Below are 24267 nucleotides of genomic sequence, written 5' to 3'. Positions count from 1 at the left end.
TGCTTTTTCCACACTGTTTGTAGGGAATATCATGTAAGTTGCCTCATCTGGTAAGATTTTATTACGAAAGAAACTTAAGTTTCCTCATTTTTCGACTAATTAGTAATAGGGTTCAAATTTTGAATAATGACGCCTTACAATACTTGTACTTACCTTACAACCATATTGTAACATTTTGTCAACATCACGTATGTGTTGTATTAACAGCTTTTTTTTTTCCAGGTAATTTTTTATATTAAATTTTTCATTTTTTCTTTGATCTGTAAATGTAAGGGTAAGTAATGATGCCCTTCAATAAAAAAAAAAATGTAGGGTCTGTTGAACACTTCCATCGAGACATGTGATACTGATAGATTATTTTGGAGGCAGGCTATCTACACATTTATATATATAGAATCATCTATCTACACATATATTATACATGCGCTCAATGATATTTCTCCCAGCAGAAAGACCAAGATACTAGATTGAAAAAATCCTCCCCACCCGAGAATCGAACTCAGGTCTCCAACATGCGAGGACAATTGGCTTACCCACTACACCACAGACAGTGGTCTGTATCCTGCTGAGGATGGGCAAAAAATGAAAATGCTGATTTGTGCGTGTGTTCTTTGAAAAAATATAAAAATTTACTTGTTGATTTGTCTGTTATCTTCAGTGTTGTCGTTTCGTTTTGTTTTTGGTTTGTTGCTTTTGTTATTCTTTGTTGTTCTTGGTGATGCTTTTGTGTTGTAAATAAAAGTTTTTTGTGGGGATTTTTTTTTTCTTGGGGGGGGGGGGGTTGTCTACCCACCACACCACTAGAAAAATAATACAGAATTGAGTGAGATGACTGCGTCCCTTCTTCCCTTTGCACAGGTTCATGGAAACGCACGCTCCGTATAAACCTGTCCCCGTGGTTTTATGCACCCCGCATAATTTAGCCAAATTTGATCATTTTTTGCATAATTTCTAATTATATTTATTTTTCTTAATCAGTCTTTGTTAAAATTCACTGAATCGCATACTTTCACTTTTTTTGGGCTCAGTTTCCATAATTTCAGAATTTTTCTTGCATAAAACGACGGGGACAAATGAGATGATACGAATGACGAGTGCTTTTGTTGGTACGACCCTTGCAGTATTTGACAATAAAAATAATATATTAGATACTACATGTCATATGTATCTTGTATACGTCTTCTTGCATGACCTCATAATTTCTGCTTGGGTGGTTGGAGGGTGCTCTTGTGTGGTTTGCTCCTTTTTTCCTATTAAACGTCTGTTGTCATTTTCCCTCCTCCTTTTTTTGCATTTGTTACTCCCTTGTCTTGTAACACCTCTAATCCTCGGCACTTATATGACCTTATATTTTTGCAAGTGCCATAAAACTCTTACGAAATAAAAATTGCAGTGTGGAATGGGTAGTAGTAGGCATACTAGTAGTAGTAGTAGGTTCACTAGGAATGTTTTTGAATCATGTGGAAATGGAAGCGTTTGTCGTGGGTCGGAGCAGTCCCTATCCAAAAATGATGTAGATGTAGAGATAGTACATAGGCTATATATGATGGTCGCTTTTAAGGACAAGAGGGCTAACAACCCAGATTTCGGGGGTTTCCAGAAATCTTGATCTACACAAAAATTGGGCATTGCCCTACCTATGGGAGAAGTTTGATTTCTGTGGTGTGTTTATATTTGTTTTGCTATAGAGAAAAACTCTCATTGTCTTTTAATTAAAGAAACTGAACAAGGAGCAAAAACGTTACCTTCGATTTTCTCAAAACAGCATTTTTCGGGAAAGCCCCCTTGTGTTTAAAAGCGACCATATGGCCTAGTATCGATAGAGGCATAAAACACCCAAAAGAATTAAATTGTAATTACAGTGGAGTCCACTTATAATGAGTCCTGAAATAAGGAGAAGTCTGTCATAAAGACACTATTCTAAAACCCCGTTTTTTTTCCTTCTTTATATTTGTAAATAAAATACTGCTATTGCGCAATCAGTCAGTCACGCGGGTCGGTTATAACGGAATATTGCTGCTGCTGTGCACAGCGCACAGACCAATTGCACATATTATAAAACCTCGCCAGTTGAGAAAGTTGTTTTGTGATCCAGCGAAACAAAGAATGGGAGAGCCCTAGTAAACCAACAATGAAGGCCGGAGTGAATGAATGGGGAGGGTGTGGCATGCGCAGACAAGCAGAACGCATCGTGTGATAGGCCAGCCCAGTCTAGATTTTCTAGGCATACCGAGCCTCTCACTTCTCTGGTGCGGGATGGAGAGGTAACAATGCTGTGATAGACGGAATGAATGTGTGACGTGCGCAAGCAGACGCAACGTACTTCAGGGTGTGGTGGGGTTGGGGACAACACAGCGGGCGAGTTAGCCTAAAGGCAGAGCCTCTTCTTTCGGATCGCCAACGCCGAACTGTCAACATTGCTAGTGCTAGAGAATAAAAACTGATTCGATTTTTTATCATGTAAAACCTAGAGATCATGTTTGAACAAAATCATCATCAGGGGAAATACAAAAAGGAATAAACAGAACACCAAACTCATAGATTAGGTCTACTTTACTATTTCCCTTGAATTTATTACTGGATCCCTTATAACGAGAATCCTGCTATAACGGACATTTCGCACCGGTTCCCTCCCTCTCGTTATAACAGGATTCCACTGTATCATGCATGAAGACATTTTCCCCGTGGGTGGTTGGCGGGTGCTCTGGTGTGGTTTGCTCCTTCTTTCTTATCAAACACCTGTCCTGTAACACCTCTAATCTTCGGCACTTATTTTGTGTTGCAATGCAAGTGCCGTAAAACTCTTACTAAGCATGCCTAGCCCGGAGGTGGGAGCCAACAAACTCGCTCGTGGTACAATCTGCCGGCGTTTTCTAAACCTGGACTGAGTCTGTGCAGGGGGAAAGAGGAAGAGAGACAGCAGCGGGTGCATTTCCTGTCACTGTCCAGACCTCATGTGGGACTTAGGCAAGGCACAAATTAATTGGGAAGAAATTATAAAAAGTTAAATTAGTCCTCTCCGACATGGAATCTATCAAATGAGGCCCCCCCCCCCCCCCCCCCTCCCTCTCTCTCTCAATGAAACAGTTTTGACTGCTATGCCCATGTTCCCTTCAACTCTATTGGTAGACTCTTCCGGCCTCACTTTAAGCTTACTTTTAAATCAAAGCTTGTGGCTGCTTATGGAGTGGCCCGATAGGGGCGAACAGGCTATTTATGTGGCAATAAAACGGTTTTGAAGGTTAGGCATAGTCTATTGTTCATTGGTGATTATGAACGTCTTTTTTTAATTTGAGGTTTACGTCTATGGGTGAATTTGACTGCTACAATGTTTCAAAATTAGGAAGGGATTATTTGATTATAGACGCTTCGCCTCTGAGGACAGGGTAGGCCTAGCCTACACGATTGTATAGATCTACGATTTTGAACATAATAGCATAGCTTGCTTCTATAATTAATAAGAAAATAACAATGTTAGGTAAATAGATATATGTATACATGTAGTTGACTCAACTTTATTTTAAAAAACCAAAAACAGATTTAAGTGGGTGGTTGGCTGGTGCTCTAGTGTGGTTTGCTTCTTATTTCCTATCATCAGTATCAAATATCTATCGTCTTTATCTCCCCTCCTTTTTTTTTGTTTTGTTTTTGTTTATTTACTTTCTTATAACACCTCTGATCTTCGGCAGTTATATGACCTTATTGTGGTGCAAGTGCCTTAAAACTCTTAAAAACTATTCTAAAAAAGATTTAAATTATTTTGCGCGTTTGTGTGAACACAGAATTCTACACACTAAGTGTAGAATTCTGTGTGTGAAGGACATTATTTTGTGAACAATGCTTTTTGCCTCTTTCATGGGGTACATCCGCTATTCCCCATTTTACGAACTTCCGGTATATTTTACTAAGGAATTGTTGGAAAACTCTTTGAGCGGATGTAGGCCTAGTCAGTCGCCATTTTGATCGCCATTTTGCTCTTGGTTGCGAGTTGCAAAAGCTGTCTACTGTTTGAAGTGTATTGACGCACTGCATTTGGTTTGAGACGATTTGCAAGTTATCAAGAACAATTGTTTGGCTGTCGAGTCGCTTTTCTGAAGATTTCACGTCGATCTTTAGATCTAGTGTCTTTGTCTTCCAGAGATCCATTCGTTCCTGAGCTGAAGGAGAAGAGTCCTGCCCTCTCGATCTCTTTGTCTTTGCCGCCGCCATGGGGAATTCTTCGTCTCTTTTCACCGCTGAATCGCTACTTCGTCTAGGTGAGCGTCTTGACTTGGAGGAAGGCCAGTTCTATGGCCTGGAAGGAGAGTACATGTTCTGTGGATTAGAGGTGAGAAGGGATACTTACTTAGTCGGTGTGGATTGTGAAGGAAACCGGTATTTGATTGAGGTAGATAAAGCTAGAGATAGTCAAGGTGTCCCAGTTGTCAATAGATTGGCCGCTGGAGGGCCGGAATGGTACACTGAGTGGTTGAGGCGGGTGGCTGGAAGAGAGGTGCGGTGGATTAGTGGACCTAGGAGTGGAGAGGTGATTGTTCTCTACGATGTACTACGGAGAAAACCGATGAAGGGATAGGACAAGATGGTGGCTAAGTGATAAGATCACTGAGTCTGAGTGATGGACTTCTGTACTGTATTGTAGGCTGTGTGGCAAGTGTGTGTTTGTCTGGGTCCGTGTGTTGTTAAAGTTTTATTCTATTCTAGCGATGTGTGTGTATGGTTTTAGGATTTTTGTATTTTTGGCTTTTGCCCACCTTCTAGATCTAGTGTATAAACATGCATGTCTGAAGTCCAGAGTCAGACTGTTCACTTTTAATGGTTTTTGTGGGGATCTCTCTTTGTCTCTCTCTCTCTCTCTCTCTCTCTTTCTCTCTCTCTCTCTCTCTCTCTCTCTCTCTCTCTCTCTCTCTCTCTCTCTCCCTCCATCTCTCTCGCTCGCTCGCTCTGTTTCTCTCTCTCACTCTCTCTCCCTCCCTCTCTCTCGCTCGCTCTGTTTCTCTCTCTCTCTTTCTCTCTCTCACTCTCTCTCTCTCTCTCTCTCTGTCTCTCTCTCTCCTCCCCCTTTCCCCTCCTTCCTCCTCTCTCTACTCTCGCTCCCCCCCATGTCTCTCTCTCTCTCTCTCTCTCTCTCTCTCTCTCTCTCTCTCTCTCTCTCTCTCTCTCTCTCTCTCTCTCTCTCCCCCCCTGTCTCTCTCTCTCAGGGAATTGGCTTGTCCATGACTTGGATTGGAACCTGCAGACATTTTTTTCTTTGTTTTTGTTGTAGAAAGTATGGATGAGTGTGTTGTTACTGTGTTCATCATCTTAAAATAGGTAAATGTTTGAGTTTATAATTCATTAGATAAAGGTAAGACGCCATATAGTATAACCGGTAATTTGTGGTAGGAGGTGCGCCAGTCTCAATAGGATTCACCTTCTTTACAACCCACTAACACCGACCCTTTGTTTGTCTCTTGTCATATATATAGCCAGTCAAGTAGGTCATCAGTTTTATTAGTTGTAGCAAAGGAAAAAGACAATTACTATTTTTAGGGGAAGAGGAGGGAGAAAAAGACAACTGTAGGAATTGATAAGGGAGGATATCCGTAACAAGCGACCACAAGTATGAGGCAGAGTAGAATAGAGGGCTAGGGTAGGAGTAGGGTTAGGGGTTGGTCTCTTCTTTGTTGTGTTTGTTGAGGTGGTCGCTCGTTTCAGAAGTCCTTCCATTGATAATGAGGAGAGCTGAGATAGATTTAACTGTGGGAGTTGTGTTGTTTTTTAGTTTTCTTATATTTAATTTATAAGCTTGTTTTTGAGGCTGGTGCTTTGAAAGGCATGGGGTGGTGGGGCTATTCAGTCTGAAGAGGAAATTGGGTATGAGGGGTTGGGTGTCAAAGGGGAAATGATGCTCAATCCCTCATAGTCGGTGAAGTCGAAGACGTTAGTCTCAGGAGTCAGAGAGCCAGGTAACAACGATAGTGGCAGCTCATTTTTTGGACAGGGCAGTTTTTGAAGGAGTTGAGCTGAGGGAAAGGGGTGGAACACATCCACGAGCCACTTGAAATTGAATATTTTTGTATTTTTTTGAGTAGTTGATATGAAAAAGGTGTTCTAGTTTTAAGAGTGTGGACTCGTGGCTAAAAGTCCAATATTGTTATCAAATATGACAGTTCAGGGGTCAAGGGGGAACTGACCTTTGACCTTTCATAATGGGTTTCAGTTTTGGAAGGCAAGGGAATCCAGAATGCCTGTATTTGGTGTGACGGGGTAGGGTAGTGGGCCAATCTTTTTCGTTTCAAATGATGGCAGTTTTAAATTTTGTGTAAAGGCATGGTGATTGGGATTTTTGGTTTACTTGGCTGGCCATAGTGTAGAGACAAATGTGTATGTATATATATATGTGTGTGTTGTTGTTTTCCATGGTCCATGCCCCTAGAGTAGATCCCCATTAACATAGTCACCAGTAGATGAGACTGAGCGCACATATTTCGGCCTATTTTTTTGTCTGGTGACGATTAACTAAATTTGGTTTGCTCCACTAGGGAGTGGGAATGTGGGAAAGTGCCCGCCTCGTGACTCTTTGGGAGCAGAGGATGTTAGGATATAAAATACTTTAAGCTAACAATAATATTATGGTACTGTCATAGTTCGAGTTTTCTGTGTGTTTGCGATTTTGTGTTGTCTAGCATTTGTAAGGTGTTGTTTGCATTGTGTTTACTGTTATTTTGTTCTTAGTACTGTGTACCTACTAACTTTCTTCTACTGGTTGTACTGATTATTATTCATGATGGCGTTCTTACAATAATAGATTCTAGATCTATGCTAGGAACGGGCACGGGACAAAATTATAGATTTAAAAATTATTTTGCTTCCATGATTGGCAGCGACCAGTAAAGTAGACAAGCTTCATTTCAACAGTTGTTTGCTTATTTCATGCTCAGTCGTCTCATAGCTGCGCCTGTTGGCAAAGTACTCAAAATTATCATCAGGTATCTTCTGTTTGCTTACAACTGTGCTCTGAGCACCAAAACACAAGAGAACACCTCTTTGCCAACATCAGCTTACCTGTTTCTCCAGCACCTGTGGTAACTTTGGACTTACATTAAATACCAAAAGAGATGAAAATAATGTTGTAACCACTTCTCGGAGAGCTTCGTATAAAATTTGCATTAGTGTACCTCTCCAGAGCCTGCGGTCTCATATTTTGCTCATGTCAGAGAGAGTCAAATGCTGTAGAAAAATTCACCAACCGTGACTGCAGAAAGTCTCAAACAGCCAATACAGACACAGAGATCAGTAACGGTTGCTAGAGCTGGTGCAGCGTTCAAACGACTCGAAGGAAAAACATCTGAGAGCACAGAGTAAAGACCTCAGTCTGAGCACAAAGCTGAAGGTTTAAGACAGCGCAGTGATTTTTGTCATCGTTCTCCTCCCAGTCAGTTTCATACCTTGCATTTTTTGGCCGTCATACAACACTGTTTCGTCAAGTTTATGAAGAGATTCAGATATGTACAGGATTGAAGGTTACACAGTTTGTTTTTGAAACAGTACAGATCTGTTTGCTATGTTGAATAGATCTTAAAACTTCGAACAGTTTGAGTGTTGCTATATTTTGTGTGCTATGTTTTGAAATGCAGAACTTTGTCCAAAGTTGAGATGCAGAAATAATTCAGTGTCAAACTTCTTCTGAATTAAGATTCTAAGAAAAGAAACTCCAGTTTGGGACAATTTAAGTGAACAAAATTTGCCTTTAGGCTCTAGGTTGCCTTTGCCTTTGTTAATTTTGTTTAACATTTGGCACCTTCGATGTTTTTTTGTTGTGATTGATTTCATAGATCTTTTCACTGTGTAAAACGTCCACCTAAAAACAGGCGTTCCACCAGAGGACGGAGAGACACGTTCGACCGGCAAGAGAGGACGAGTCACTGGAGAGCCCGTCATGAAGCCGGAAGACGTGGTCACTCAGCAGACCTAAAGCCAAGACTGGCCTGAGTCGGATTTCCAGCAGAGACTGCCACAGTTCCCCTTCCCCATCCCCTCCCTTGCAGAAGTTGGAAGTACTGGGCCTCATCGTGGCGCAAGGGTGAACTCCCTGTTCAGACCACAATACACATGTCATGCTGAAACAGGAGCAGACTGTGTGGAGAGGTTTGAGCTGGGTGGCCAACACAGTACTACACTCACCAGTGTGAAGGATGAATGGAGAGTCTATAGGCAAGTGTGCAAAATGTGAGCTGTTGGATGTAGTTTGTTAGTGTGTTGAATGAAACCCAAATTTGAACCTCTTGCTTAAAAAAAAAAATGTGTTATGTATTTCTTGTAAATAAGTGTAACACTACAGGTTTTTAATGCTGTCCTCTGTTTAATTCCCCCGACTGCCCAATAGCAAGGGAAATGACTCTAACACGACTAGGTGAAGGACGATATCATAACGAGTTATCTCACTTTGTACAAACTGATGAGATGGCCTGGTTTTTATATATATATATATATATATATATATATATATATATGCAAGTGTGTATTTCTTGAAAGTAAATCTTTTGATCTAAGTTGTGACTTTGTATTCTAGCTGACACTGCCCTGTGCTCTGCTATTTTCAAACCTGGTCATAAATGAGACTTTCTTGTTGTGGCAGAGACAACTTTGTTCACAGGGAAGAGGAAGGTAGCAATCCCCTCCTCTAGATCTGTCCCTTCCTCAACAAACTTGCGGAAACTTTCACCGCCAATGTCTACCCCCAACATCAACATGGCTGTCGACAAAGGCACGTTGGCGTGGAGTGGCAATCTCAAGTCTCAGCTACCCAGTGTACTGCCCAGACAAGCCAGGCAAGTTTGGTGTCAAGATAATTCCAGCTCTGTGACTTCAGCAATGCCCACTGCACACTTGCCAAGTACTCTGATAAAATTGGAGCCCTTCGATATTTTTTTTCATAATCTGTTCTTGAATCCCTAGTGGATTTACACAAATCAGGGGGGGGGTTGGAGATAAATTGAAGTCCATTCCCATCAGTTATGCGCAGCTTATTGTAAATGACAAGAAATTACGTTGGTTTATTTGCAATATTTGTCTGACTTACTGTAATGAAGTGAAAATACACGTTTTTATCTGAGTGTATAAAAGTACACTATTTTATAATGATTTATTTGCTACTTACAGTATGTAATGTGATATACCGCGGTTCTGGAGACTCCATTTTTTCCTTGTTTCCTTGACACATGCCAACAATCCAGCAGACAGGGATCATCCAGCAACAGACGTGCTTACACTTACAGATTTAACAACAAAGGACAATGCTGATGACAAGGAAAATGAAACTGATTCCTCGGACAGAGCGGTGTTGACACAAGAAATGTTTTTTGCTTTAAAGTGCACTTCATCTGTACCTGCAATAGAAATGTCGACTGTTGTGACCCCAGCACGTCACTGACTCCAGCACTTGACAGCCATGGAAGATGTAATGGTGATGAGCTGATGGACAACTTAACAGACAACGATTTTAAACTTCTATCAACAAAAGTGGCGACATCTATGAGGACAGGAGATAGCTGGGAGACGCGGGCCCGGGGACTCTCTTGAACTCATCATTCAGCTCACAGCTACTAGTAGTAACTACTGAGTTCCATCTAGTTGTAGAAACCTCTCTCCAACTCATCATATAGGTCACAGCTAGCTTCTACTGGGGTCCCATCTAGCCATCTAGTTGTGGAAACCTCTCTCCAACAAAAGCAAAAAACATTTTAATGGGCCTACGGCAGTCCTAAGCCTGCAAACCAACTCCAGTTGGGAACTCAGAAGGGAATGTTTTTTTTAATAACCCACCCCCACCCCAAAAGAAAAAAACAACTCAACGTGAGTGGTCGGTGGGTGCTCTGGTGTGGTTTGTGCCTTCTTTCCTGTTAAACTTCTATTGTCCTTATAATATCTCTCCTATTCTTTGTATGTTACTCTCCAGTACTTACTTTCACTTTTTCTGTCCTCTTATGCCACAAGGTGTCGAGGGGAGGTCAATTGTTGGATTTATGCTAGGTGTTTTGATCGTCATGCTGTTCCTTTGGAAGGCCTCTTTGACTTCGTTGATCCATCTTTTTCTTTTGCCATGAAGTTGAAGCCATCGAATGACAGTGGGTAGTTGACGGGTGCTCTGGTGTGGTTTGCTTCTTCTTTCCTATCAAACATCTATCCTCTTTATCTCCCCTCCTTCTTTTTTGTGTTTGTTACTATCTTGTAACACCTTTAACTCACTGACTACGGATCCCGTCACAGGTACGGGGCGGGCGGTCGGTTCGCAGGTACGGATCCCTTAGGCTCATTGGAATAGTAGTAATATATCAGTTTTTTCGTGGCACTTGCAACTCAATTAGGTGTTATAAGAGCCAAAGATTAGAGATGTCACTTGAGGGTAACATACAAAGAAAGTAAGGAGGAGAAACTTTAATTACGATAATAGGTGTTTGATAGGAAAGAAAGAGCACACCGTACCAGAGTGCCCACCAGCCACACACATAATGTATTGTCCATGCTTCAACTCTGCACTCAAAACGCAAGAGGTTTTATCAGACTTTTAAACTTTTTTATTGATGTTTTCTCAAAATAAATTTCAGAAAGAAGAAACAATGTTCGTTTTAAGTATAAAAGTAGCATGAAAAACATGACCATGAGATAGCTGTGACATATATATTAATATTATCATCTAATCTAGCTAAAGACTCTTTGGAAAATAAATACATTATACGTACCGTACCCTTGGACTGAACAGATAAACTACGTTCTGATGAGCATGCTCAAAACATAGAAATTATATGAAAATGTACCATATAATAGTGAATTTGACCATCGTAAAAGGGAGAAGTGGGTTTTTGCTTTTGTAGCACGTTTAACAAACAGTCCCTACACAAAAAGGGCTTATGTTTGTGTAGTGCATGTAGGCAAAGAGATCACATCTTTCCTTTTCTTAAAATTAACTTGCTGAGTAAAGTGTACATATATTGATTATTATAAAGCAAAGCTGTTTTAAATGTTACTATCACTCAAGATACATACGCGAAAAAATGAGTCTCAAATGTTTGATGTTTTCTCCAATTGCATGCTTTTAATTTGAAAAAAGAACAGGTTCGATGAGAATGAAGCTGATAAAATCTATTGTTGCTTTCTTCTTTCTTTTTGTTCTCTAATGTTTTCGCCTGCTAAAACTTAGGGGAAGTTGCCAGAAGGTTCTTATTTTTCTTCAAAGACACAACACAAAGTAACTGATTATTATGTATAATATGATAAAGAATATTTTTAACGCATTTTGTATTTATAAACATGCAGTTCAGTTTCCTCAAATAACTTGGTTCTTTATTTAAATTACAGCATTGTTAAATAATAAATGAAGCAAAAGTTTCATAAAATATAGGCCTACCTCTATAAGTATAATTGAGACAACTGAGAAAAATAAATATCAAAGCACAATTGTGATTAAAATTTAAACCATTGCAGATCATAGGTTCTAGTAATTTTGAAATGACACTGAAGAGCTCATATTCGTAACACTTACTCTCGCATAACATAATAATTGCACTTTCTAAAGCTGACTTTGAGAAAACAAAGATTTCCACTATACAATGCAATAGTTTGGGTGAGATTAACTAGAAGGAGAATCAAAAGCCTTGTATTAATCACATTTCAGCCATTTCATGTGCGTTTCTGTTTATACCATGGCAGACAAAAGATTTTAAACACGTATTCAATGACACTCTTGGAAATCAGCTGAGATATGTTGAAATTTTCTTAATTTGGACAACAGTTTTCTTTCTGGAGCTTGTAGTACCCATATATGACTTCTATGTTTGAAACTTTATATACTCTTTGAGAAATAAGTACGTTTTTCAAACTCATATAATGTACTTACACAATTTTTTCAAACAATTTTGAGAAAATCAAAAATACCAAATCTTTGGGGAGAACTAAGTATTTTCAACACTTTGAAAGTCCATATTACTTAAACTGTAGCTTCCATTTATAATGTTTTGAATAAAAACGATCTAAGATAGAATTAAAATAAAACAAATGCCATACCATTATATCAGCTGTTTACATTGTATGGGATTTGTAAAAGTACTCAAGTTAGTTTGGAAGAAGAAATCTGCATTATCACAATGACAGTGGAGACAGGAACCTTACATTTGATGCTGTCAGTGTTGCATACAATCTGTGTAACTTGAGAAATAGCAGCCCATTTTGTTATGAACAATTTCAAAATTTTGACACAAACATTTACCTATCCCTTCAATATTTAGTGATTTTAACCCGTATAAACTGCAACTAGATCTGAATTCAGTGTTTCCAATAGTATATTATCTTTAAAAATTTTTTTGCAAACAATTTTCACTGATCTCGCTGGACACTGCTTTCTATCTTGGTGACTGCTCTGCTATTGGCTATGAACATAAGATTATGCACAGGATTTTAACCACAAGAAAAAGATTTTGAGACTTCTATAAAATTCCTGGGTTTTTTTTTTTCAGTTATGCAGACTGCTAACAACACCAACGACATAAAATAGAGAAGAAATTGTAGACAACAACTTGAAAAAGTAACATGACGAATCATTTGCACACACATCAGTCCTGAGTACTCCACTCACACAAGCTCATACTTTGTCGCAAGCAGTCAGATTATATGATCGATATACCTTCCTGAACCGCTTTCTCAACCTTTGTTTAACCAAAATGTGAAGCACCTTGTGTACTACCATGAGTCACTGAAGTAAACAGATCTTTGCGATAACATATAAAAAAAAAAAAAAAAAAAACATTACGAGTTGATCTAAGTAGAGCACAAAACATGACATGGTTTGCTCTGTGATCAGAATCCTCATCTTGAGCCCGTTTGTCCGTGACTGATGCGGTTTCTGCCCACAGACCTTGCACCACGGTAAGGCAATTAATTAAGCCGCTATTGCAGACCTGAAGAATTTGTTCTCTTTGCCTTCTTTGACACAGGTGATTGGCAACAGTGGGTGCTGAGTGCCTTGAAGATATTTCTGAAATAAAAAGAAACAGACAACCAAAGTCACAAATGAACAGGTTTATACAGGCTTACACGTATACAGTATTCCAAAAGAAGCAAACTTATAAATCGTTAATACATAAAGGAATCTTTTTCACAATTCATCTATACTACAGAAAGACTATAAAATGCTGAATATACTACATCCCATCAAAAACTTCTCAAAAGAAGTGAATTATTTTTGTTGCTTCGTATTTCTATTTCACGGAGCAGGAAGGCAAATCAACAACAATGCTTACATGTGCATATGACAATGCATTCTGGTTTTCAGACTTTGATGCACTCTTGCCAATCCAAACAAAGACCTCCTTCTTGTTGTCGAAGATGAACACATCCTGTATAGAAAGTAAAAAACAATTAACTGAAGTCATGTCCATCTGACAAATAAGTGGGCAGACACGGAATATCATCAAGTGGGTATCCCAGGATAGGGAAAGGTGGAAAGTATTTGTTCGTGGCCTATATCCTGATACAGGGTGAAAAAGGCAATGATGATGATGATGATTATGTCCATCTGAAGCCAACATTTGCGACTGTTGAATTGATTATTGTAATTACTAAACTTTAGCCCTCCATTTGGAACTTATTTGACCTAGCTACATACTTATCCTGTGATTCCCTCTCTTTGGGATTGTTAGGAAAGAAAACTTTACTTGAACTACCATGACATATCTTCATGTATAGGTTGCAACTTTTTTGCAAAAAAAAAAAAATCAGCTGGAAAATTAAGAGTGCCTTATCAACCTGACATAAATGAAATGAGAGTGAGTCTCGTTCAAACAAATGTCTATGACAGAAATGTATGGGTCATAACAAGAGTCTTGATTGGGAAAAATCAAGATCTGCTTTCACTTCCATCAAAACCTAGAATTCTCTGATGACAAACTAATAATTGTACCAGTTATGACAGGCAGCTTCAGCATTTTGATGCAGTGATGACTAGCACATAATCAATATATTTATTCAAAGATACAAATAAATATCTTGACGATATACCGGAGAATAAAAGCTGGAAACCACTTGTGTTGATTCATTTGGAAAAAGTCAGTGTAATTCTCAAAATAACTGAAAAGGAGATGGGGGGGATAAGGGTGATAGATGTTTGAAAGGAAAGAAGGAGCAATCCTCACCAGAGCACCCACCAATCATCTACAGGTACTTTTAGCAATAGAATAACATTAAAGCTGGTTGTCAAAAAAACAACTTTGGATATGTGTACCTCTTAATACTTTTGCTTTAAAAGACAAGACTACTTTGTTGTCTTTTCAAATTGCTCTTCCACAAAAAGTAGAGACATGAAAGACATATTATTATTATCTCCTCATCATTTATTACATCTATACCTCAAAATATATCATTACATAGTGCCCCACTCTACTTATGTATCCGCCAAATTAGAGTAAGTACTTTTTTGTTTACAGAATGTTATCCTAACTCTTAAGCAAATGTCTCACCTTGCTGGAGAAGTCATCTTTGAACACACGTCCCTCTTTTGTCCTCTCAAACTCAAACTCACCAGATGAATCACTCAACCTGAAGAGAGGAAAAAGGTACTGATGAGGGCATCAGAGTGATTGCTTTTATATCATTCATTAAATTGGGAATAACTAAAACCCATGAAATGACTGCACGCAAGATTAAATGTCTCAGCAAAACCTTATAAGTATCAGATGAAGAGAAAGCAAAGAAATTAAGCTGAAGATGCAAGAGCAACTGTTGGCACGGAATCCTTTCTGCATTTCAAAGAAAAACAGAATAAAATGGACTGGGCACGTTATGTAGAGCTTATACCACCAAGTAGGCTACACAGGCTACAAATGAAAAAGTAGGCCATGCAAAAGGTGGATTGAAGGAGTCACGGGAACCCTGAAAAATGTCATCTCAATTGAAAGAGCTACAGAGTCGACCTACCATAGAAAACTGTATCTCCCCTCAACACTCAACAGCAAAAGAGGAAGAAAAGAAAAAGTAAAAGTAAGTACAGTGGAAACCTGATATAACAGGGATGGTGGGAGTAGAGAAAATGTCCTGTTATATCCCATCCCTGTTAAATCAGAAATGCAAGGACAGTAAGCATTTGTGGACTAATCCAGCTGTACTTATTCATGGGTAGTTTCCTTTGCCACAAGTACCCACGAACAGGGGTTTTGGCACAAACTTTCTCCTTGCCTCCTTCAACTAATTCAGAAGAGCTTGGTCCACAGCATCTGCATCGGGTAGTCTCATCTTCTTTCGATCCAGAGCAAACTTTCCATAGAGGAGTATGCTGCCACTATCTTCTCTCTATCCTTGATAATGGTGTGAATCGACCCTTGTGGAATGTCGAACTGACGACAAAATCTCTGCCAGTGGAGCTTGCTTTTCGTTAACAGCCTGGATTATTTCGTATTTTTTGTCAATTGAAAGGCATTTTCTCTTGCGCTTGACAACGTTGATGACACATTACGCGTGCATGTTGCTAGGTTTTGGGCTAGATCGAGGTCTGCAGCACACCGCAGCCCTCTCTCGCTTCACATGCTGCGTGTGCTCGCAGTAGTGGCATGGTTTGAGTGGGCTTGCTCCATCACTGCGTTACTCTCTCTCTCTCTCTCTCTCTCTCTCTCTCTCTCTTTCTCTCTCTCTCTCTCTCTCTTTTTCTTTTTAATTTTTACACATTGTTAACGAGCTTTTGTCCCTGCTATAACCGGTTGGGCTCCGATGAGGCCCTGTTATTGCCGATAACTTTTAATAGAGACAAAGAGTAGGAAAAAACGGGGATTTTAATCATCCCTGTTATTACCGGATCCCTGTTATTACCGGGCCTGTTATATATGGTTTCCACTGTATCAAATTAGGAAGGCAGGTATCATAAACATTATGTAGAAGGGGGTGTTTCTTCACCACAGGGAGTTTGGGTTGTCAACATGAAGCTAGAGGAAACTGAGAGCATTCTCAGATGAGGGACAGCTTCTTCCGTTCTCAAAAAATAAACTGCAACTGCAACTCATCGTGATCTCAGAGCTTTCTTGTCGTATCTCCATTTTTTTAAACATTGAAAATGTGACTCTTCTTAAGCTCACTCTTTGTTATGAACTGTTTTCACTGTTATTAAAAATGGAGATTAAGAGGGATACTAATTTTTCTGGCAATTGATAAGTTTAGGTTTTGCATGAAAGGAAAAAAATTAAGTTAATATCCCTTTTCTCACAGTCCTCCCTCTCCCTCCCCCCCCCCCCCCAAAGCCCCCCTTCTTTTCAGTCTTGATATAATAAAAAGTAAAACAAACCAGCACAAAAGAGCCATACTTTTCACCTGTAAAATTTTTTAAAAACAAACATATTAAACAAAATACATGTAAAAATAATGAACCTTCACCCTATAATAGTTAAATTTTGGTCAGGTAGCTATTCCTAACTGGATGAGGTGAGGAAAAACATGTAAAGTGCCCATCCCAAGGTCACAACATCGGGCCTGAGGCGTGAACCCTGAACTTGCAACCTCTTGATTATAATGAGTCCAGTAGCCTGACCACTAGTCTACCGATGCCACAAAATGTCAGGGGTCTTTACCTGTAAAGCTCAGGAGTCTTGTTATCGTTGTCTTCATATTCAGAGTCATCATCATCATCATCCTCATTATCATTGAAGTGGTCGAAAAACGTTGACTGAGGATTCAATTGGCATATTTCGAATTCAATAACTTGTTTCAAAAAGCAGAACACAAAAACTTCATTCAGAAGATCTAAGGGGAAGTTAAATGACAGGCTCATAGTGCAGTGTAATTCTCCAAATAATTGAAAAGGAGGAAGAGAGATAAGAATTAAAATAGATATTTGATAGGAAAGAGGGAGAAAACTACACCAGAGCACCTGCCATTCATTCACAAGTTTTAAACATAAAGAAACAAACAAACACTGCCATGATGGAAGCTAGTGAGTCACTTGAAAGTGCCAGAAAATGACACATTTCTCACCATTGTCTTATTTAGTAGTTTGTGCACAATAAACTGGCACCATATTAAGACACGATTCAAAGAGCTTAATAGGTCATCTTAAAGCCTGTTCATTTGTTTTGCTTTCGTAAAAAAATACTAAATTTGGTGCCCTCTATTTTAAATATGAAATCTACATATCTGCTATTTAAGGAGGTGGGGGTCACCTAATAATGTCAGAGATAAAATTAGCGAGAAAATAGTCACCTAAATTTGATTGCTTCCAAAGCTTGGGTGTCCTTACAAACTGGAAATGTTATTTTCTGTTCCTTTGATCAACAATTTTTAGTAAAACCCACACAGACATGTCTTATAAAATGGACCTTAAAGGCATTGAACAAAATTAAAATTTAAAAAATTGATAAACATTGCCCCATGAGCGGAAAAAATGTGGGTTTCTTTGATTTTATTATTTTGACGAGTGTCTGATTTCACAATAGTGCCACATACATTTCCAAGTGCTTTTGTCTGACATGAATAAAACTTTGACTTACATAGTTTGCATCTTTTATGACATCCTTCACACACACACACACACACACACACACACACACACAAACACACAACCGCACACACACAACCACACATACATACACACGCAGACATAGATACAGTAAGGGGGCTCTTGTGGCCTAGAGGTTAAGGTGTTGGCCTTTCATTCAAAGGTCCCGAGTTCGAATCCGGGTAGCGACCGAAAAATTTTCTTCTCTAAAATTGTCTCCTTTCACCTCCTTTCCTGCTCTCTAGCAATGTTCTGTTGTCTGCTTTCATTTCCACTTTCTGCCCCCACCCCCTCACCTCCTTTGCCCCCTCCTCTGGGCTCCTGACTCTTTCTACTGCTACTCCTTGGCTCCTCCTTACTGCTGTCTTTCTGCCACACCCCTGATCTTCTGGTAGGAAAGATCTACACCTAGCCTTCTCGGACAAGGGCGAAAAATCTCGGAGGGCCCGTGTGCAAGTTGCGCACGTTAAAGATCCCTTGGTGGTCTAAAATCGATAAGAGTAGGCTTCGGCCACCACCCGTGCAAAATTCAAAATTTCCTACCAACTGAAAATATTAGGAGTGTCCCCCGCGCGCTCATATGACCTATGCAGTTGCGAGCGCCGTAAAACACTATACAAATTAAAAAAAAAAAGATACAGTAAGAGAGAGAGAGAGAGAAAGAGAGAGAGAGAGAGAGAGTGAGAGTGAGTGAGTGAGAGAGAGAGAGAGAGAGAGAGAGAGAGAGAGAGAGAGAGAGAGAGAGAGAGAAAGAGAGAGAGAAAGAGAGAGAAAGATCGAAAAATATTATGATAATGAATCTCAACCTTCTGTGAATATGTGATGTACGGTAATCATACAGAGCAACCAAAAAAAAAAAAGAGGAACTTACTCCATCATCAGAGTTTTGATCAAAAACTTCGACACTTGGTTTTCCTCCCCTCTCAGATCTGATTTGTTGAACAACTTGGACAGCCTGTGAAATAGAAGTCAAACTTCTTATTGATGTGCCATAATCATCATAGCTTGTACAGATGCTTTAAACTAAACTTGTACAACCACCAAATGTTAGAGTGGAGAAGCAAACCAAACTGTGGAACTCATCGTTCATCAGAGTAAGAGAACCCAAACACATGAAAAGTGGCCAAACCCATTAACACTACAGGAGAAGCTGTATGAGTTAACAGAGGAACTACTAAGCAAGACAGTGCAGTGTATAAAAGGTCTTCAAAATAACGAGATGTGACTGAGGAGAAAGAGAAGAAGAAGCTGTGATCGATAGGCCTAAAAGTAAATGACTTCTTTTGTACAAAGGTGACATTTAATCACATATTTCTATTCTCTAAAATCTCATACAATTTTTAAGAGGTTCTAAGGTTCAAATTAAAACAGAGCCTATTTCTAGAGTAGATATTGACAGACTACTCAGTAAATTTAAATAATGTCTACATCCAAAGGGGTTATCAACACAGATACATATTTAAAGTATTCCCTTGGTTTCAAATTTTCTACATCATCTGAGACAAAAATGATTAAAACAATCACAGCATTTATAAATATATCGCGATCTTCTTTTTTCTGATCTCACTGTCAACCGGTTGTTTTTGGTTCACCTCCATAATACTACATTTCCGATGGTGTCCAGCCAGTGGATTTTTGTGATCTTACTCAGACTACCATTGATGAAGCATTGTAATTTCTTTACCAACTGCTCTGTCAGTTTCCATGTTTCAGACTTGTCTTGATACTTCCCAATTTAATCCCCAGACAGACTGAAACTGTGGAATGGTAAGGGTTTAACGCCTCTATAAACACTATTAGGTTATTTAAGAGGCGGGGCCTCCTAGTTTAATGTCCGTCTCCGAAAGGACTGAGCCAAATGGGAAATTCGTGTAAAGTGTCTTTCCTAAGGACACAATGTCAGACCGAGCTGAGGCTCAAACCCCCAAACCTGCAATCTCATGATTACGAGTCTGGTAGCCTAACCACTAGGCTACCGACGCCACTACTGAAACTGTTGGAATGCTCCCCTAGCTTTTCCAATCCTGGTCTTGAAATTAGAGACTTTCTCTCCCATGTGATCTATGACACTCGATAAATGACAGATCGATAAAAGAGCAGGCATACTGTAGTTCTCACCTTGTATTTCTCTTCCTTTGCACACTCTTCCCCGTTCCACTGGAATATTTCAAGGCCATTGTCTAACACAAACACATCCTTTGCAGTTACTCTGTTTTTGTTCAAAGGAACCTGCAATTATATAACAACAAAAATGGTTTTCATTGTAATGCACATTGAGCATCTTGTACAGATGAAAATGGGCAATGTAAATGCAATTTATTATTTGTAATATTTGTTATTTATCATATATTTGCAATCTACTTGAATGACTTTTATGTAACAAAGATAGTAATGTCATTATCACCCTTCACTGATCTTAGAGATAAATCAAACAATACAAAGATTTCTCTAATTTATAATGAGAACAGGAGGCATTAAATGCAAATTCAAAAGGACAACATTTTAAAAGAAATCTTTGCTCTTCACTATAGGCTCAAGGAATACTATCAACTGTGCAACAATGATGCTGAAAATAATAGTCAACTTGGTCCTTATATTTCACTGAGATATAGTTGACCCTGTCCAAGACAACCACGTATCATTGAGAGAAAGGTGGTCATCTTAGAAAATTTGTCCTCTTGAACAGCGTCATTAGAATACACAAAAGGAACAAGGAGGGTAGTTGGGAAGCTGGAATTGGTCATTTGTACAGGTGACTATCTTGGACAGGTGATCATTAGAGCAGGTTCAACTATAAACCCTATGTTGGCAGTTTCATAATTAGATTAGTTGTGAATAGGATACTATGCAAATGGTGTACATTTTTGTCTCATTTGCAATGATGACATAACCAGAGCAACTATACTGAGAGCATAGCTCAACTTTGCAGGTCGCATCCAAAACTAAAAAGGAAAAGTAACTGTGAGGTTTGCATCTTTCAACAATGATATGTGATATGTAACATATGAATGTTATTCATCCTAAACCTGAAAGGAAGTGATAAAGTAAACTTTTACCTCTGTGACTGTGACAGATTGTTTGTTTCCAGTTATCTGCAGCAGTCGTTGCTTGTACTCCTCAGGTTTGACATGGCGGAAGCCTGTCTCCGCTCCACCCTTCATTATTCTGGAGAAACAAAGATACATTTCTAAATTCCATTTTTCAAATGGGAACCCTTTTCAAATTTGGTCTATATGGGGAGCATGTGTCAAATTTCACATGAGTAAACTTGCCAGAACTGAAAATTGAAGGGTAATTTTACTTTGATTTAACAACAGATTAGTCGTTTCTGAGAAGTCCATATTGTGAAGTCCTTGGCTATTGCAATATATACACCTTCCATAATCTGCATTTACGGAGAGAAAGAAAAAAGAAACAAACACAATTTTTCAAAATTGAAGGGCCATGATATAACCTAACCAACTGGTACAAATAGGAAACACAAACATGTTGTTACCTCAGCTGTGGAGGTATTTTTCGCTATGATTTGTCATGAGTTTTTTGTTCTACTACAGAAAGTAAAAACACTTTTGTTAAGCTTCAAAATGACACATGACATTATTAGGTTGTGTGCTTCCTGAGAAGTTGACAGTGTTCCAGACTGTTCTAGGATCTGTTGGGGTAATAACAGATAGTTGTAAAGCTCACTACACAGCATGCTATAGAGCATGCCTATGTGCTATGCAAATGCAATTACCAACATGATTATAATTTGTTAGCCAGCTGTACAAATTAATGTTCTAAATCCAGAGAGCAAAATTTTTCAGGAATAGAAGGGAAAAACCTGTCTCATTCCTTTGACAATTGTACCTACTTTATACATCTTTTCTTGCTTGTTTCTTATTTAGGTTGAATTTTGAAAAAAAATTTTCAAGCACATGCAACCAATCCAGCAGATAAAGAAACTGTACCAAAAAAATTAAAAAAATTGGGGTTTGTAACATCTGAACAGCTAGCCAATGAAACTATTATTAATAATATTATTATCATAAGGTCCATACGTGATGGATTTGAAGTAGGATTTGAATAATTCCGACTCGTGTCCTTGAACTTCTCTGTGTTGAACTGGGACGTCATCCAGAAGGGTGTCCAGCTCTACTGTCTTGTAGGCAGCTGTGCCGTACTCGTCCTGGGGAGAATATTTGTTTCAGTATGAGTTTTATGGCACTTGCAACTCAATTAGGTCCCATAAGTAGGCTACCAAAGATTAGGTGTTTCAAGAGAGAAACAGACACACACAGGGAAAGAAGAAGCAGACCACATCACAGTGCCTGCCAACCATCCACATATGTCTTCAGTGTATTGCAACAAGGAGTGTAACTCTGTTACAAAACACAGTTAAAGCATTTAAAAAGAGAATATGCGAGTCATCATGGTGAAATCAGGCACTCGTGACAAAAATGAAATTGAAAGTGGCCTCTGACATTTTTCGCCTCTTGGGCAACTTTTATTGATTTTTCTCTTCTTTTTTTTTTTGGCTCGACAGCTTTTATGTTTATCTATAAACACATTTCTGTGTGGTTTTAAACTGAAAAACATACTTCAAAGGCACAAAAAGATGTAACTTTGCAGTTTCCAAAGACTATCAAGCTTTGGATTTTATATAACTTTGGTCGCCATTTCTTCACTTATTTTACCTCTACCAACAGGCGACCCCCACCTCATTAATTGCAAACATCTCAATTTCCTTTCACGACAGATGGATATTTTTACACCAAAACCAAAACAAATGAACAAGTTTTAAGATGATATTAATAACTCTGTATGCTTATAAACTGATAAATGCCTGATTCCACAGAGTCATGACACATAATACGTATAAATATATTATATAAGAAAGAAAACAAGCCTCGCACAAAGACAGAAAAATGAAGACATCTGAGTCTTGTTATTTTTTAAAGTTTAGTACCATGAAGTAACTTAAACACAGAAAACAACTATCGTGAAGAGTTACACCTCAAGGAACATTGGCCTAGATAGCCATATATAGCCTATATATATTATGCAAATGTATGCAGCCCACATGCAGAGAGTGTCTTCTTTTTCATGCTTGACTAGTGATCCGGAAACTAATAGAAAATCGTAAACTTTTATGAAAGGTGGTTTTCTTTGCAAGTAATCCTGAAGCTAGAAGAAGCAGTTTCTGATTTATTCTTTCATATATATGATAGACAGATAGATAAATGAACAGACAGACAGACAGACAGACAGACAGACAGACAGACAGACAGACAGACAGACAGACAGACAGACAGACAGACAGACAGGAAAGGAGGGAGGGAGAGAGGGAAATGGGGGGGGGGGGGGGAGAGAGAGAGAGAGAGAGAGAGAGAGAGAGAGAGAGAGACAGACAGACAGACAGACAGACAGAGAGAGAAAGAGACAAAGGGACAGAAAGAGGAAGAGAGATAATCAAAGACAGAAGTGAAGACGAAAGAGAGCTGCAGTTGAGTTGTATCAGAGAGAAAAGACAATAACGTAACTACGCTCATATTGAAAATATTGGGTTATTACAGTTTACCATGATTCTTCTTCAGAATACCCACATAATAATGTGCATTTAGCATAGAAATGTCATATAAACCTCACCTGTGTGCTGTGACGCCCAATCCAGAAATGTACATCATACAACAGTTGATCTGTATCTTGTTCCTTGTATGTCTGATGACGGAATAAATACAAAAATTATCCAACTCCATCATTATAAAACAAACAGGCCTAGAAAATCATATAAGAATTGTGGTCTCTGACAAATCAACAAGCTTGCTTGTTATAAAAAAAACATGTTTATTTAAGTCCCAATCCTTTCATAACAGAAAATCCTCCTCATTTTTGTCAGTCTTTCCTTTCTGTTGTTCTCTAAAATGGAAATTCTATTTCCAAATAAAGTTATAATTTAATCACTAACAACTGTTGAAAGCAGTTAAAACATATAAATTCTTCAATTAACCCATTTCATTGAGAGTCATAGATGTAGATAACTTTCTGGTGTTGAAAATAAAAGAACCACTTCTAAAGGACGTACCAACAAAGATATTGTAACAATAAATATATTAAGATTTTATTATATTAGAATTAACTATAATAACTGATACTTAAAAACTGAGTGCCTCCAGTATTTTCCACACAATACTGATGAAGAGAGCACATAACGGAAAAAAAAGAAGAGAAAGACAGACAATGATGTGTGTTGAAAGTATCAAGGAGTGAATAGATCTAGATAGTAGACAGAACCTTGGCATTGTACACAAGAAAGACATAAAGCAGAGATACACTTATGGCGGAGTTGTGGTGTTCCAACCTTGGGAAACATGTGGATGACGACAAGAAAGGGAGGAGAGACTAAAAAGTGTGATAAGAACACAACTTCTCTTTCTATTAAAAGATATAGTTTTCTGTCTTTTTATAAGAGATTAAATTATTTGTTCCAAGATCTCAGAGAATCCTTCAACATAAGAATAAGTAGAAAAAAATTCCCTTGGTTTCTATTTTTCTAATTACATGTATATATATGGCTTTGTTTGAATGACTAACTCATACAGTGCTTAACAAGTCTAGTTCTGTGTTGCCATAAATATGTCATAATAATACCTGTGGTTGATCATATTACTATTATTACTAAGTGTATGTGTGTGTGTGTGTGTGTGAGTGTGTGTGTGTGTGTGTGTCTGTGTGTGTGTCTGTGTGTGTGTCTGTGTGTGTGTCTGTGTGTCTGTGTGTAT

The 24267-nt window shown here is 38.6% G+C and overlaps 1 protein-coding gene and 1 long non-coding RNA gene across 5 annotated transcripts in view; one reads left to right on the top strand and one right to left on the bottom strand.

Moving 5' to 3' along the window:
• The first annotated feature begins 3783 nt into the window (after window positions 1-3783).
• Window positions 3784-8197, top strand: LOC106012022. The gene is made up of 2 exons (XR_001184930.2): window positions 3784-4327; window positions 7851-8197. It is a non-coding gene; the product is annotated as an uncharacterized LOC106012022 (long non-coding RNA).
• Window positions 8198-10533: 2336 nt separating this feature from the next.
• LOC100533528 (gelsolin) overlaps window positions 10534-24267 on the bottom strand; it is a 55709-nt gene continuing 41975 nt past the window's right edge. For 3 of the 4 annotated variants that reach the window (XM_013083598.2, XM_013083599.2, XM_035970261.1), the window contains exons 6-14: window positions 23135-23206; window positions 21547-21674; window positions 20563-20671; window positions 19625-19735; window positions 18378-18461; window positions 16584-16678; window positions 14490-14568; window positions 13275-13370; window positions 10534-13009 (exon numbers count right to left, since the gene is read on the bottom strand). In XM_013083598.2, the coding sequence (XP_012939052.1) occupies window positions 12914-13009; window positions 13275-13370; window positions 14490-14568; window positions 16584-16678; window positions 18378-18461; window positions 19625-19735; window positions 20563-20671; window positions 21547-21674; window positions 23135-23206 (870 nt within the window). In that variant the 3' untranslated portion in view covers window positions 10534-12913. 4 annotated transcript variants of the gene reach the window in all.

The sequence above is a fragment of the Aplysia californica genome, unplaced genomic scaffold (genome assembly GCF_000002075.1).
Source record: "Aplysia californica isolate F4 #8 unplaced genomic scaffold, AplCal3.0 scaffold00244, whole genome shotgun sequence".
Taxonomy (NCBI): domain Eukaryota; kingdom Metazoa; phylum Mollusca; class Gastropoda; order Aplysiida; family Aplysiidae; genus Aplysia; species Aplysia californica.
Note: the sequence above shows the minus strand (reverse complement) of the source record. Positions and strands in the feature narration are given on the sequence as shown.